This window comes from Dendrobates tinctorius, unplaced genomic scaffold (assembly GCF_039654945.1).
Source record: "Dendrobates tinctorius isolate UK_male_01 unplaced genomic scaffold, ASM3965494v1 ptg000005l, whole genome shotgun sequence".
Taxonomy (NCBI): Eukaryota; Metazoa; Chordata; class Amphibia; order Anura; family Dendrobatidae; genus Dendrobates; species Dendrobates tinctorius.
Window position 1 is genome coordinate 36,312,078 of NW_027361673.1, and position 10,611 is coordinate 36,322,688.

General features: G+C 56.2%; 1 protein-coding gene across 2 annotated transcripts in view; it reads right to left on the minus strand.

Annotated features, from left to right (window-relative positions):
* Nucleotides 1-10,242, minus strand: part of CDV3 (CDV3 homolog) — a 28,859-nt gene extending 18,617 nt beyond the window's left edge. Inside the window, exon 1 of one of the 2 annotated variants that reach the window (XM_073569529.1) lies at nt 9,882-10,242. In XM_073569529.1, coding sequence (XP_073425630.1) covers nt 9,882-10,103 — 222 coding nt within the window. In that variant the 5' untranslated portion in view covers nt 10,104-10,242. The remainder of the gene's footprint in view (nt 1-9,881) is intronic. The other variant, XM_073569521.1, reaches the window with a different exon arrangement.
* Between the last annotated feature and the right edge of the window lie 369 nt (nt 10,243-10,611).

The window sequence follows — 10,611 nt, forward strand, 5'->3', positions numbered from 1 at the left end:
TTTCACCCAGCCACAAAGCCCAGCGGTCAGAGAACCTTCTGGTCCTAATGGAGAGGTGGATTGGCCAGGCCAGGCGCTACGGGGATGAGCATGTCTGATTTGGTTGTATGGTTGATTTATGGTTGTACTCCCTCCAGGTGACTGACAGTGCTGACTTGCCTCAGCTTTCTCTGCAGACAGCTCTCGCTGCAGGCAATCCAGCGCTGTCAGTCAGGCTATGTGCCCATGTTGCAGAAATGCTGCGGAAATGTCCGCAGCATTCCCGCAACTCCTTGCCACGGGTAAAATGCATGCGGATTTCGCATGCGTTTTCCTGCAAAACACAAGTGTTTTTAGCTTGCAGAATGCTGGCGCTTTGCCAAGCAATTTGAAGCATCGCTTGGAAAAGTGATTGACGGGTTGGTCACATTTGTCAAGTATAGTGCTTGACAAGTTTGACTCAACTTTTTACTATTGAGGCTGCCTATGTGGCGTCAATAGTAAAAGATAGAATGTTCAAAATAATTTTAAAAAATATGGTTATTCTCACCTTCCAACGGCCCCCAATCTCCTCAGCGATGCTCCCGGTACGTTCCGGTCCCAGGCATGCATTGCGAGAATCACCCCAGATGATGTCACGCTCGCGAGACCGCAATGTCAACTCAGGTGATTCGCGCAATGCATCCTTAGGACCGGAAGATGCTGGCAGCGTGGCTGAGAGGCAGGAAGGACTCCAGGGGCAGCCGGAGGGTGAGTATATCACTTTTTTAATTTTAATTCCATTTTTTTACAGGGATATGGTACACAGGGAATGGAGGAGAGTCTCTGCACATGAAGCGCTCACTTTACGCATGGTGGGCATAGACACAAGCGTAAAGTGAGCGTTTCAATGCAATCCTATGGTGGCGGAATCGCCGCGATTCCGCAAGAATAATGAACATGCTGCAGGGATTTGACCGCTATGCTTTCCGCAGCGGTAAAATCCGCAGCATGGGCACAGCAACTGCGGAATCCTATAGGATTGCATGGGTTGCGTTTTAATAGCGTTTTGTTAAAGATTTCCCGCTGCGGAAAAAAAGTGGCAAAAACGCTTTAAAAATGCAACGTATGCACACAGCCTCACTGGTGAGGGAGGTGGAGGTATTCACAACCAGCGGGCAGAGCAATGCTCAGGGTGCACCTTTATTACCGAAGTTCATAAAAAATCATTTGGTGAAGAACAGAAGCAAAGAATAAGACACTAAGGTATGTTGGGTTTTTTTTCTGCTCTCAGGCTAGTTTCACACTAGCGTTTTGGGCCGCAGCGCACGGCTGCCGCTAAGCCCCGCCCCCTGCGGTCATCTCCGCCTAGTATCGCACACGGCTGCATGCGATCTGCACACCCTATCTTTAGCATAGGGTGTGCAGACCGTGTGCTAGTAGAATTTTGCAGGCGCTGCGCCCTTTTGACGGTGTGCCGAACGCACCATGTTGCATTTTGGTGCGCTCGGAGCACCGTCAAAAGGGCGCAGCGCACGCAAAATTCTACTGGCGCACGGTCTGCACACCCTATGCTAAAGATAGGGTGTGCAGATCGCATGCAGCCGTGTGCGATACTAGGCGGGGATGACCGGAGGGGCGGGGCTTAGCGGCGGCCATGCGCTGTGGCCCAAAACGCTAGTGTGAAACTAGCCTTAGCAATAAAATATGCTGCGTTCAAAATGACCATTTTTTTAGTTCATTTCTTTGTGATTTAGTTACAGTACATGTTTAACAAGGCTGTGAAGTCGATAAGCCAAACCTTCAACTCCACAGCCCTGACATTGCTTATTAAAGTTAATTTCATTCACCAAAAATGCTGTCAAAATCACAACTAAGCATCTCTGAATTCTCAATACTTTCTACTGCCCAACAATTTGCCTGCAGACTATTGGGAGGCCCCCATACAGAATAGACTATCTGCTGATCCACCCCCAAAACCTTCATGTGTATGCAGGGGACAGATATCAGACCAATATCTAAACCCACCCATACACAGATGGCCGTCAGATGCACGCCGACCATCCAGCCATCCCTCCCATACACAGATGGCCATGGCCATCAGATGCACGCCGACCACCCAGCCATCCCTCCTGTACACAGACGGCCGTCAGATGCACACAGGCCATCCCTTCCGTACACAGACGGCCATCAGACGCACGCCGATCATCTGGCCATCAGATGCACGCCGACCATCCAGCCATCTATCCCATACACAGACGGCTATCAGATGCACGCTGACCACCCAGCCATCCCTCCCTTATACAGACGGCTATCAGATGCACGCTGATCATCCTTCCATCCCTCCCATACACAGATGGCCATGGCCAGATGCACGCCGACCACCCGGCCATCCCTCCCGTACACAGACGGCCGTCAGACGCACGCCGATCATCTGGCCATCCCTCCCATACACAGATGGCCATCAGATGCATGCCGATCATCCAGACATCTCTCATTGCCATACACAGACGGCCGTCAGATGCACACAGGCCATCAGATGCACGCCGACCACCCAGCCATCCCCTCCCATACACAGACGGCTGTCAGATGCACGCCGATCATCCCTCCCATACACAGACGGTTGTCAGATGCACGCCAACCATCCGGCCACCTCTCCCATACACAGACTCCCGTCAGATGCACGCCAACCATCCGGCCATTCCTCCCATACACAGATGGCCGTCAGATGCACGCCGACCATCCGGCCATCCCTCCCATACACAGACAGCCGTCAGAGGCACGCCGGCCATCCCTCCCATACAGATGGCCATCAGATGCACGCCAACCATCCGGCCATCTCTCCCATACACAGACGGCCGTCAGATGCACGCCAACCATCCCTCCCATACACAGACGGCTATCAGATGCACGCAGACCATCCGGCCATCCCTCCCATACACAGATGGCCGTCAGATGCACGCAGACCATCCGGCCATCCCTCCCATACACAGACGGCCGTCAGATGCACGCCGACTATCCGGCAATCTCTCCCATACACAAATGGCTGTCAGATACACACCGGCCATCCAGCCATCCCTCCCATACAGACTGCCATCAGATGCACGCCGATCATCCCTCCCATACAGACGGCCATCAGATGCACGCTGACCATCCCCTTCCATACAAAGATGGCCATCCCTCCCATACACAGACGGCTGTCAGATGCACGCCAACCATCCCTCCCATACACAGACGGCTATCAGATGCACGCAGACCATCCGGCCATCCCTCCCATACACAGATGGCCGTCAGATGCACGCAGACCATCCGGCCATCCCTCCCATACACAGACGGCCGTCAGATGCACGCCGACTATCCGGCAATCTCTCCCATACACAAATGGCTGTCAGATACACACCGGCCATCCAGCCATCCCTCCCATACAGACTGCCATCAGATGCACGCCGATCATCCCTCCCATACAGACGGCCATCAGATGCACGCTGACCATCCCCTTCCATACAAAGATGGCCATCCCTCCCATACACAGACGGCTGTCAGATGCACGCCGACCATCCCTCCCATACACAGACGGCCGTCAGATGCATGCCTCCCATACACAGACGGCCGTCAGATGCACGCCGACCATCCCTCCCATACACAGACGGCCGTCAGATGCACGCCGACCATCCCTCCCATACACAGACGGCCGTCAGATGCACGCCGACCATCCCTCCCATACACAGACGGCCGTCAGATGCACGCCGACCATCCCTCCCATACACAGACGGCCATCAGATGCACGCCGACCATCCCTCCCATACACAGACGGCCGTCAGATGCACGCCGACCATCTCTCCCATACACAGACTGCCATCCCTCCCATACACAGACAGCTGTCAGATGCACGCCGACCATCTGGCCATCTCTCCCACACACAAATGGCTGTCAGATACACACCGGCCATCCAGCCATCCCTCCCATACAGACTGCCATCAGATGCACGCCGATCATCCCTCCCATACAGACGGCCATCAGATGCACGCTGACCATCCCCTTCCATACAAAGATGGCCATCCCTCCCATACACAGACGGCCGTCAGATGCACGCCGACCATCCCTCCCATACACAGACGGCCGTCAGATGCACGCCGACCATCCCTCCCATACACAGACGGCCATCAGATGCACGCCGACCATCCCTCCCATACACAGACGGCCGTCAGATGCACGCCGACCATCCCTCCCATACACAGACGGCCGTCAGATGCACGCCGACCATCCCTCCCATACACAGACGGCCGTCAGATGCACGCCGACCATCCCTCCCATACACAGACGGCCGTCAGATGCACGCCGACCATCCCTCCCATACACAGACGGCCGTCAGATGCACGCCGACCATCTCTCTCATACACAGACTGCCATCCCTCCCATACACAGACAGCTGTCAGATGCACGCCGACCATCTGGCCATCTCTCCCACACACAAATGGCTGTCAGATACACACTGGCCATCCAGCCATCCCTCCCATACAGACTGCCATCAGATGCACGCCGATCATCCAGCCATCTCGCCCATACACAGACGGCCATCAGATGCACGCCGATCATCCAGCCATCTCTCCCATACAGACGGCCATCAGATGCAAGCCGATCATCCAGCCATCTCTCCCATACAGACGGCTATCAGATGCACGCCGATCATCCAGGCATCCCTCCCATACACCGACGGCCATCAGATGCACGCTGACCATCCCTCCCATACACAGACAGCAGTCAGATGCACGCCAACCATCCGGCCATCTCTCCCATACACAGACTGCCGTCAGACACACACCAGCCATCCCTCTCATACACAGACGGCCATCAGATGCACGCAGATTATCCAGCCATCTCTCCCATGCACAGACAGCCATCAGATGCACGCTGACCATCCCTCCCATACACAGACAGCCGTCAGATGCACGCCAACCATCCGGCCATCTCTCCCATACACAGACTGCCGTCAGATACACACCAGCCATCCCTCGCATACACAGACGGCCATCAGATGCACGCCGACCATCCGACCATCTCTCCCATACACAGACGGCCGTCAGATGCACGCCGACCATCCCTCCCATACACAGACGGCCGTCAGATGCACGCCGACCATCCCTCCCATACACAGACGGCCGTCAGATGCACGCCGACCATCCCTCCCATACACAGACGGCCGTCAGATGCACGCCGACCATCCCTCCCATACACAGACGGCCGTCAGATGCACGCCGACCATCCCTCCCATACACAGACGGCCGTCAGATGCACGCCGACCATCCCTCCCATACACAGACGGCCGTCAGATGCACGCCGACCATCTCTCTCATACACAGACTGCCATCCCTCCCATACACAGACAGCTGTCAGATGCACGCCGACCATCTGGCCATCTCTCCCACACACAAATGGCTGTCAGATACACACTGGCCATCCAGCCATCCCTCCCATACAGACTGCCATCAGATGCACGCCGATCATCCAGCCATCTCGCCCATACACAGACGGCCATCAGATGCACGCCGATCATCCAGCCATCTCTCCCATACAGACGGCCATCAGATGCAAGCCGATCATCCAGCCATCTCTCCCATACAGACGGCTATCAGATGCACGCCGATCATCCAGGCATCCCTCCCATACACCGACGGCCATCAGATGCACGCTGACCATCCCTCCCATACACAGACAGCAGTCAGATGCACGCCAACCATCCGGCCATCTCTCCCATACACAGACTGCCGTCAGACACACACCAGCCATCCCTCTCATACACAGACGGCCATCAGATGCACGCAGATTATCCAGCCATCTCTCCCATGCACAGACAGTCATCAGATGCACGCTGACCATCCCTCCCATACACAGACAGCCGTCAGATGCACGCCAACCATCCGGCCATCTCTCCCATACACAGACTGCCGTCAGATACACACCAGCCATCCCTCGCATACACAGACGGCCATCAGATGCACGCCGACCATCCGACCATCTCTCCCATACACAGACAGCCGTCAGATGCACGCCAACCATCCGGCCATCTCTCCCATACACAGACGGCTATCAGATGCACACGGACCATCTGGCCATCTCTCCCATAAACAGACGGCTATCAGATGCACACGGACCATCCGGCCATCTCTCCCACACAGACAGCCATCAGATGCACGCCAACCATCCAGCCATCTCTCCCATACAGACAGCCATCAGATGCACGGCAACCATCTCTACCATACACAGACGGCCATCAGATGCACGCCGATCATCCGGCCATCTCTCCCATACAGACAGCCATCAGATGCACGCCAACCATCCGGCCATCTCTCCCATACACAGACAGCCGTCAGATGCACGCCAACCATCCGGCCATCTCTCCCATACACAGACTGCCGTCAGATACACACCAGCCATCCCTCGCATACACAGACGGCCATCAGATGCACGCCGACCATCTCTCCTATACACTGACGGCCGTCAGATACACACCGACCATCTGGACATCTCTCCCATACACAGACAGCCATCAGATGCACGCCAACCATCCGGCCATCTCTCCCATACAGGCGGCCATCAGATGCATGCCGATCATCCGGCCATCTCTCCCATACAGAAGGCCATCAGATGCATGCCGATCATCCAGCCATCTCTCCCATACACAGACTGCCATCAGATGCACACCGACCATCCGGCCATCTCTCCCATACAGACAGCCATCAGATGCACACGGACCATCTGGCCATCTCTCCCATACACAGACGGCTATCAGATGCACACGGACCATCCGGCCATCTCTCCCATACAGACAGCCATCAGATGCACGCCAACCATCCAGCCATCTCTCCCATACAGACAGCCATCAGATGCACGCCAACCATCCAGCCATCTCTCCCATACACAGACGGCCATCAGATGCACGCCGATCATCCGGCCATCTCTCCCATACAGACAGCCATCAGATGCACGCCAACCATCCAGCCATCTCTCCCATACACAGACAGCCGTCAGATGCACGCCGATCATCCGGCCATCTCTCCCATACAGACAGCCATCAGATGCACGCCAACCATCCGGCCATCTCTCCCATACAGAAGGCCATCAGATGCACGCCGACCATCTCTCCCATACACAGACGGCCATCAGATGCACGCCGATCATCCGGCCATCTCTCCCATACACAGACAGCCGTCAGATACACACCAGCCATCCCTCGCATACACAGACGGCCATCAGATGCACGCCGACCATCTCTCCTATACACTGACGGCCGTCAGATACACACCGACCATCTAGACATCTATCCCATACACAGACAGCCGTCAGAGGCACGCCAACCATCCGGCCATCTCTCCCATACACAGACAGCCATCAGATGCACGCCAACCATCCGGCCATCTCTCCCATACAGGCGGCCATCAGATGCATGCCGATCATCCGGCCATCTCTCCCATACAGAAGGCCATCAGATGCATGCCGATCATCCAGCCATCTCTCCCATACACAGACGGCTATCAGATGCACACGGACCATCCGGCCATCTCTCCCATACACAGACGGCTATCAGATGCACACGGACCATCCGGCCATCTCTCCCATACAGACAGCCATCAGATGCACGCCAACCATCCAGCCATCTCTCCCATACAGACAGCCATCAGATGCACGCCAACCATCCAGCCATCTCTCCCATACACAGACGGCCATCAGATGCACGCCAACCATCCAGCCATCTCTCCCATACAGACAGCCATCAGATGCACGCCAACCATCCAGCCATCTCTCCCATACACAGACAGCCGTCAGATGCACGCCGATCATCCGGCCATCTCTCCCATACACAGACAGCCGTCAGATGCACGCCGATCATCCGGCCATCTCTCCCATACAGACAGCCATCAGATGCACACCGACCATCCGGCCATCTCTCCCATACAGACAGCCATCAGATGCACACGGACCATCTGGCCATCTCTCCCATACACAGACGGCTATCAGATGCACACGGACCATCCGGCCATCTCTCCCATACAGACAGCCATCAGATGCACGCCAACCATCCAGCCATCTCTCCCATACAGACAGCCATCAGATGCACGCCAACCATCCAGCCATCTCTCCCATACACAGACGGCCATCAGATGCACGCCGATCATCCGGCCATCTCTCCCATACAGACAGCCATCAGATGCACGCCAACCATCCAGCCATCTCTCCCATACACAGACAGCCGTCAGATGCACGCCGATCATCCGGCCATCTCTCCCATACACAGACAGCCGTCAGATGCACGCCGATCATCCGGCCATCTCTCCCATACAGACAGCCATCAGATGCACGCCAACCATCCGGCCATCTCTCCCATACAGAAGGCCATCAGATGCACGCCGACCATCTCTCCCATACACAGACGGCCATCAGATGCACGCCGATCATCCGGCCATCTCTCCCATACACAGACGGCCATCAGATGCACCCCGATCATCCGGCCATCTCTCCCATACACAGACTGCCGTCAGATACACACCGGCCATCCAGCCATCCCTCCCATACACAGACGGCCATCAGATACACACCGGCCATCCAGCCATCCCTCCCATACACAGACGGCCATCAGATGCATGCCGATCATCCAGCCATTTCTCCCATACACAGACAGCCGTCAGATGCACGCCGATCATCCGGCCATCTCTCCCATACAGACAGCCATCAGATGCATGCCAACCATCCAGCCATCTCTCCCATACAGACAGCCATCAGATGCACGCCAACCATCCAGCCATCTCTCCCATACAGACAGCCATCAGATGCACGCCAACCATCCAGCCATCTCTCCCATACACAGACGGCCATCAGATGCACGCCAACCATCCGGCCATCTCTCCCATACACAGACGGCCATCAGATGCACACCGACCATCCGGCCATCTCTCCCATACACAGACAGCCATCAGATGCACGCCAACCATCCGGCCATCTCTCCCATACACAGACTGCCGTCAGATACACACCGGCCATAAAGCCATACCTCCCATACACAGATGGCCATCAGATGCACGCCGATCATCCCTCCCATATACAGACGGCCATCAGATGCACGCCGATCATCCGGCTATCTCTCCCATACACAGACTGCCGTCAGATACACACCGGCCATCCCTCCCATACACAGACGGCCATCAGATGCACGCTGATCATCCCTCCCATACACAGACGGCCATCAGATGCACGCAGATTATCCAGCCATCTCTCCCATACACAGACGGCCATCAGACGCACGCCGATCATCCGGCCATCTCTCCCATACACAGACGGCCATCAGATACACACCGGCCATCCCTCCCATATACAGACGGCCATCAGATACACGCCGATCATCCAGCCATCTCTCCCATACACAGACGGCCATCAGATGCACGCCAACCATCTGGCCATCTCTCCCATACACAGACAAGCTCGTTCAGCAGCTCGCTCCCGTGTTCCCTAGGGGAAGCCGCTGGCAGACATATTGGCCGATGTTTTGTCTGAGAGAACGATGTGATCGGCGGTCCATAATCAGATGTGCAGAGCAGACATCTCCCACCAGTCAGCCGCACCCATCGATATCGGCGGGTTCAGCAGACAGTGGTCTAATGTGTGTAAATCTCCCACAGATGACTGAAATCCGTCTCATCTGACAGAGCAGCTCTGACGTGTGCGGCCGTCTGCCAATCACACGGCGCCTGACCGATCAGGGTAGGCCGCTCAGAAGCGCCCGGCTCAGCGCTCCTCCCGTGCAGGTAGGGGGAGAACTAGAGCAGCTGCACAGGAAGCGGAGGCGCAATGACCGCCGGTCACATTACTGGGCATGCACGCTGCTGCCAGCTGTGCCCACACGTGCGGAGCAGCCGGCGTACACCGCCTACCTTCTCCTGCTGAGCCTCCTGCGCCTCGCTCCTGCCGGACTTCTCCTTCCTGAAGCTCTTGGCAGGCGCACTCAGTGACGTTAGTGTAGCCTGTGCCCCGTCCGCCGGCCTCGCTGGCCCTTTGCCTCCGGCCGCGCCGCCAGAGCCTCCCTTCTCTTTCTTCTTTTTCTTGTCTCTTTTGGCGAAGAAGTCGTCCAGGCTCCTCTCCTCGGGCTCGGCCATGTTGGTGACACCTAGGCACACGCTGCGTCTGACACAGAGACCACTAAGCGCTGCACGTACCGGTCACACCAAGTGACTGAGTGGAGCGGTGAGACCGGAAGCGCTACCCACACCCGGGAGCAAACCATCCCCAGCTCATTCATAGGGGGTGGTGTAAGTAACAGCTAGCTGTTCGCATAGTGCGCACATGATCACGTCTGCACGCCCCCCCCCCTTTCTTCGAAGTGGTATCGCCCGCCCGCCCTTACTCAGCATGGGACGTGTCTGGCCGCTGGAGTTCGATTATTTTTTTCGCAATAACTTTATTGACAATGTTATCCTTCTCGGCTGGCTACTGGCTGCCGCGCACAGAGATGGAGTTAACGTTTGTATACTGACGAGGCTGAAGTTGGTTTCTTTATTCCTCAGTTTCTTAAATTCTGCAGTTTTTTCTTTTCTGTTTTTTTTTAGCAACACAAATAAGCCTCACAATAATAACGTACAATGCAGCGAGGCGCCCTGATGCGAG